The following is a 6,281-nucleotide window of genomic DNA, read 5'->3' as shown; positions in this document are numbered from 1 at the left end:
AGCAGTAGCAGTAGCAGTAGCAGTAGCAGTAGCAGTAGCAGTAGCAGTAGCAGTAGCAGTAGCAGTAGCAGTAGCAGTAGCAGTAGCAGTAGCAATAGCAATAGCAATAGCAGTAGCAGTAGCAGTAGCAATAGCAGTAGGAGTAAGAATAAGAATAGGAACAGGAGTAGCAATAGCGATGGGAATAGGAATGGGAGTAGGAATGGGAGTAGGAATGGGAGTAGGAATGGGAGTAGGAATGGGAGTAGGAATGGGAGTAGGAATGGGAGTAGGAAAGGCAATAGCATAGCATAGCAGTAGCAACAGCAAAGCTGACTTTGACCACGTTCTCTGGTCTTGTTCTTGTTCTTGTTCATTCTTGTTCTGGCACCCTCACCCATCGCAGTGCGTGCCTAGACGGCGACCGCGACGGCGACACGACCGCGACAGCAGTGAACTGCAAACACAAACACAGACATAAACACAGAAAGGCTCTGAAAAAGCGAGGGGTAGGTCTCATTCTCCAAAAATAGAGATAGAGACCTCAACCCTGAAAAGGACCTAGAAACTAGAAAGTACAAACTCACCATCAGAGATCACAGTCGGGTTGCTCTTCGCGCCCTTAGTCGGCACCGAGACATGGACGTACGTGATGTCGAAATAAGGGAATCGACGCTTCAGCTCGGCGATGGTGTCTTTGGGTTCCGGGTCGAAGAGGGTGATGAGGACATTTTCTCGATCTGGTCCGCCGCCCATGGTGATGATAAATAGTGGTGATGATAGTGAATGATGGTGATGGTGATTGAGGATCAGAATCAGGATCAGGGCAGCAGTGTATTGATTGTATCGATACTCCTGTATCCGTATAGTGCAAGTCTAGGGAAGAAAAGATACAGTCCTTGTCCTTGTCTTTGTACTTAATGACTTGTCCTAGGGTTGAGATTGCTGTCGATGTCAATGTTGATGCTGTAGTCGATGCTGTGGTCGTGGTCGTGGTTGAGCTCAAGGTTGAGCAGGGATGGTGATAGATGGGGGAGTGATGTCGCCATCGGCCATCCACAGTAAATATTAGTTAGTGGCTGATTAATGTACGTACGAAGTACAGTATACAGAATATCCGTACAATACCTACACTTATACTCGTACTCCCGTACTCCCTCGGTCAATGTCTGAACAATCCTGTTTATCGTGTACTGTACCTAGTATACTCTAGACAGACAAATAGATGCAGTAGAAGAATACGCTCTCCGCAAGAGTGCTATCAATGCTATTCCAACCCCAACCCCAACGCCTCGCTCGTCAGTCATACTCCTCCCACAGAGAGTCTCAAGGGATCACCTGTGAATGCAGATGCTCATGCTCATGACATGCCCATGACATGCCCATGCCCATCAACCTCATCTAATCCCATCCCATACTCATGCCCCCCCATCCCCCCCATATCTCCCCACCGTCACCCATTGTAACTTGATCCTCTTGTCATCTCGTCGCTCTTGAATCCCACTCCATCCCAACCGCTCTTCTCCCATCCGGCCCAACCCTCCCTCCTGGATCCAACACCCGACCACCGCCCGGATCCAGCACAATTTCTCCTTGATCTCGTTGGTGCGGATAATCTCCATCTCCGACCGCCGCAACACTTCGGTCATCATGTCTTCCAATGGCAGGCTGACTTGGTCACGTCGTTCCATGGCTTCGGTCGTGATCAGCCCGTGGCGCGCCACCGTGATCGCGTCGCTCGGCACCAGATACACGCAATCCACCACGTACTGTCCCCGTCCATCTACATTTTCATCTTGCTGGTGGATCGTGAGTTTGGTATGGTCCGGGAAGTTGAACTGCAACCCGCCATCCGCGAATCTCCACACACCCACGTTTCCCACTCGTTGGTAGAAGTGGACAAAGTGCCCGCTTTTGCTCGTCGCCTTGCCGTCCGTGCTCCAATTCCCGGCCTGTTTGTTCATATACTTGCCAAACTTGTCCAGCAGCGCAACCTCCCTCATCCGCTCCGCCTCACTGCCCTCGAGACCAGCCTGGATCGCATTGGCCGCCGCAATCTGACTGCCATGTCGTTCCAGATCCAGCCAAAACTTTCGCGCCGGGACCTCAAGACGCTTCATCTCAGCCTCGTAGTCGCTCTGCTCATAGAATTCCACGTCGCGGGCATCTGGTCCTTGTGGCACAAATTGGTATTCCAGCCCTTTCGCTCGGCGGATCGTATGGTTGCTGGCATCTCGGATCACCACACAACTGCTGGGTATCGAATTGTCTTCCGAGGACTTCAGAATCATACCCACCGTGGCGTCGGACAGAATGTAGGCAATCCCATGACGGGTGGAATAGTCAACCCATTTGTCCACTCTGGGATAGCTCGACGCCGTCCGGACTTTCCGCGTGCCGTATCCTGATCGTGGTCGCCTGGCAACTTCATCGTAGCTGCGGGCATCAAGCGCTCGGTGCAGTGACCGAAGCGAATTCAACACCTCCCGGCCCGTCGAGTTGGGCACCGGCATGGCGTCATCTAGCCGGGATATGATCCTGGGTTGGTGCCTCCCCGGCCGTATCTGAGATTTCGACGACGACGCTGATGCGGCCCGTTCCCCTTCTTGGTGCTTCCCTGCCGTTCCTCCCCTGGGACGTCGATCATTGGCAGGCGTCGGTCGAAGCACGCGCGCAGGAACGTCTCCCGACGATGCAGAAGACGTCGATGACGAAGATGCTGGACGGGTGGTTGCATTCTCCGTCACCATACCTGATCGTACGGGTTTCCTGTTAAACATGTCGCCCGTGCTTCTTTTGCTGGTTGCCACCGTATCTCGCGCTCTTCGTGTTTGCCCTTGTTCCAGGCTTCCTTCAGGCTCGTGTGTGAGTCCGTCAACAGCATCTGGCAAAGTGTTTGATCTAGGCAGCGTCCGGGCCGTCTGAGAAATTGGCTCTCGCAATGTGGCACTCCTAGTCACCCGAATCGTCGCCGCTCTCACAGGCCGTTCTCTCAAAAGTGCCTGAACAGGATGGGCTGCACTTTCGGGCTCTTTGGACTTCTGGCTCACTTCCTGAGTCCGTTCTGCCCGTCGAGACAGTCCGACCGGTAGCGCTTGCTGTCGTTGCTGGGCGGCGAAGCTCTGAAACGCACGAGGAGCCGAAGCACTTACACTTGGAGCTGGAGGAGGGTTGGAAGCAGCAGGAGGCAGAAGCTCAGCTTCAACCTTGGTCCCGCCCAAAGGTGGTGATATTTCTCCATGGTCGACCACGGGCTTTCGACCTCGGATTCGAGCAGGCAACAAGGGATGTTGTTGACGGGCCATCCATTCGGCATGAGCGTCTGCAAACTGTTTGTACAGCACTCCTGCCGGTAGAGGAATCACGGGGGCACATCCCTCTCGGTTTTCAACTTCGATTTCAACCAACGCCGAGATGTTCGCCCCAACACCAACTCCCGCCCGAGGGCGTCCGTCAGAGCCCATTCCCACGCCGCATTCTCGACACATCCGGCTATGGCTCACTCCGTAGCCGGGTCTCACTCGGTCGCCGCGCGGATCGGCATTTTCGAGCCACAAGGGGCTGGCCTTCAGAGTGGAAATGTCGAGCTCCTCTGCAATGGCTCCCATGGTGAAGAATTCATGCTCCACGAGCTCGTCCATTCCTGGCCTCTCTGCTGAATTCAGGTTCAAGCATGAGGCCACAAAGTCTTTGGCTTGTTGGGGGACGTAGTTCTTGCTGTCGATTTTCCATTCGTACTCTAGCGTTCTCAACTTGGTGTATATTTCCTGCTGCGTTTTGGATTGAAACGGGGGGACCCCCATCAACATGGCGTAGCAAATCACTCCTACGGCCCAAGTGTCGACCTTGTTGTCGTGTCCTCGGTTGCCCGACTTGCTCAGGATTTCCGGCGCAATATAGTTGGGCGTCCCGCACAATGTTGTCCTCCGGTCTTGTTCGTCGGCCATGACAGCAGCCAGCCCAAAGTCTCCAATCTTGATGTTCATGCGGGAATCTAGGAATATATTGCCCATCTTGAGATCTCGGTGGATGACGGATCGTTTATGCATGTATTTGACCCCCCCACAGATCTGGATCATATATCGCCGAACCTCTGGTAGGCTCAGGCATGAGCGGGCTTTCACCATCTCCGCCAGACTCCCATTCGGACACAATTCGAGCACAACATAGGTATGGTCACCGATTGTGAATGCCCGCAGGAACTCGACGATGTTCGGATGGTGCATTTTGGCATGAATCTGAAGTTCGGTGCGGAACTTCTCCATCATCTTCTTCTGTTCGACCTTTGCTTTGACGACCTTGAGAGCAAATACGTCCGCTGTTCTTTTTGTCCTTCCCTCGAAACAGACCGCGAAACCTCCTTTGCCCAGCTTCCTGCCCGTCAGGTACGTCTCGGGCGACGAGCCGGGCTCGGTGATGGTGGGAGGCGGCCGCCATTTGTCATCGATTCGGTCAGGGTTCGTAGGCTTCTCCTCGGATTTGGGCCTGGAGTCTGGTTTGGGCCTCTTTGTCACTTTCGGGGGCTGCATTGGGATGTTGACCGGTCGAGGGGAGAGCACCTCCATTTGTAGCTGTGGCCCTTTGGTCAGGCAACGATGTTGCTGCCGCTGATGAATGAGACAGTATGAGACAACACTGCGGGCACGATTGGGGTCATGGGCGTAGCTACAGAGGTATTGAGTAGATTGATGGTCTAGAGGAAATGACTACTGCAACTGTCTTTGCGACACAAACAAAAGGTCACCGCTCAACCTACCAAACCAATGTTGACAATTAACCGAAAAGGGAAGTGACGGGTTGTGGTGCTGGCTTGGCTTGGCGTGGGTATGCCCCCAATAATAGGTCCAGGAGCCTAGGACCCGAGGACCATCCTTAGCCCCTAAGCCCGAGGGGCCGAAGCCAGGAGGGGTGCAGGGAAGCTTGAAGCCCCTAAGCCTATAAGCCTGCACAGTGCACACAGTTTCGGTGCTTGGGGCTGCCAAACCCCGAGCCTCAGCCTAAGCCTTACCGGACTCGACACGAAGTCTCCGAGCAGTTTCAAAGTGATGTGATGCCTACTCTATATCTGTACATGTACGCTTCTGCCCTCCGTTTCTCCACGACACAATGCAGAATCGGTTCATGTGAAATCGTGCCTGCATAGGGCCAATTGGTCCGCGAATGGCGACTGTCGAACCCGGACATATGTTATAACCCTCAGACACCAGGAAGGACATTTGCACGAAATGTCACTCGCTCTCAAATTCACCTCCCTCGCGATCCGAACTCTCGCCAAACCCATAGCTGTGAGTTTCTAGTAGCGGGACATGTTTTCGGGCCGGGTCGACATGCTGACAGGACAAGAATTTCATCAAGAGACAAGCACGCGAACATGACGGATTTCGCCGGACGTGTATTACCTTCGCGCAGAGACTTCACCGGATTGACATGCGATGGCGGATTGGTCTACTACAAGATGCTGCAGCCATAGAGAAACAAGCGGCAAAAGAAGCCGCACAAGATGCAGCCAGGAAACACAAGCACAGCATCCCCACTGTCAAAACGGAAGCCCAGACAAAGGCGGAGGAAGAGGCGGCTGCAAAGGCGCCGACAGAGTCGACGGAGTCCCCCAAAGCCCGGTCCAAACCCAAGATCAGACCTCTGACCGAAGCCAAAGCCATCGATGCCGGCGCCAGCTTTATAAGTGAAGCTTTTCTCTTCGGCGTTGCGGCCAGTCTCATATTGCTCGAGTCGTGGAGGTCGCGCAGGAAGGAGAGCAGTCGCCGAGATGACGTGAACGAGCGACTGAACGATCTCGAGGAGACGGAAGACGCAACACGAAGAGCCCTGATTGAACTGGAAAGGGAGGTGCTCCGCCTACGGGCCAAAGAGCAAGTTGGGTCACAGAACACCCCGGTGCGAATCTTACCACCCGAGATTTACGAGGAGAAAGAGGAGGGAATAGATGAGAAGCCTGGTGGCTGGTTTACGCGCATATCATCCTGGATTTCTCAAGAAAAGGCCGATCTCGACGCAAAAGCGGTGCAGGCAGGGGACTTGAATGGGCCGGGTCCCGCAGAGACACTGCTGGTTGAATCCGAGAAGGCCTTGGAAGAAAAGCGTCGACATCAGGCCAATCAGGCCAGTCAGGTCAGTCAAGGTGCCGTCAAGGCGGCCAGCGAAGATGTTCAACAGAAACGGTAGGATAGGATGCAAGGGAACAGCACATGTGACATGTGTTCTCATGCTACTGAGGAGATTAGTGGCTCTCAGCATCTCAGATGCCTTATCACCCCTCCACTTTAGTAGTTCAGGATGAGTAT

General features: G+C 53.9%; 3 protein-coding genes across 3 annotated transcripts in view; 1 reads left to right on the top strand and 2 right to left on the bottom strand.

Annotated features, from left to right (window-relative positions):
• A1O3_09324 (uncharacterized protein) overlaps window positions 1-735 on the bottom strand; it is a gene marked incomplete at both ends in the record, with an annotated part of 3,535 nt that extends 2,800 nt beyond the window's left edge. Inside the window, one exon of the mRNA XM_007739418.1 lies at window positions 567-735. Coding sequence (XP_007737608.1) covers window positions 567-735 — 169 coding nt within the window. The remainder of the gene's footprint in view (window positions 1-566) is intronic.
• Window positions 736-1,397: 662 nt separating this feature from the next.
• A1O3_09323 (PLK protein kinase) lies at window positions 1,398-4,544 on the bottom strand (the record flags this gene model as incomplete). The annotated part of the gene is made up of 1 exon (XM_007739417.1): window positions 1,398-4,544. The coding sequence occupies one exon, from the start codon at window positions 4,542-4,544 to the stop codon at window positions 1,398-1,400; it is 3,147 nt and encodes a 1,048-aa protein (XP_007737607.1).
• Window positions 4,545-5,204: 660 nt separating this feature from the next.
• A1O3_09322 (uncharacterized protein) lies at window positions 5,205-6,162 on the top strand (the record flags this gene model as incomplete). The annotated part of the gene is made up of 2 exons (XM_007739416.1): window positions 5,205-5,264; window positions 5,323-6,162. The coding sequence occupies 2 exons, from the start codon at window positions 5,205-5,207 to the stop codon at window positions 6,160-6,162; spliced, it is 900 nt and encodes a 299-aa protein (XP_007737606.1).
• Window positions 6,163-6,281: the final 119 nt, after the last annotated feature.

Source organism: Capronia epimyces (assembly GCF_000585565.1).
Source record: "Capronia epimyces CBS 606.96 chromosome Unknown aczIQ-supercont1.9, whole genome shotgun sequence".
Classification (NCBI taxonomy): domain Eukaryota; kingdom Fungi; phylum Ascomycota; class Eurotiomycetes; order Chaetothyriales; family Herpotrichiellaceae; genus Capronia; species Capronia epimyces.
This window is presented reverse-complemented; position numbering and strand designations above follow the sequence as displayed.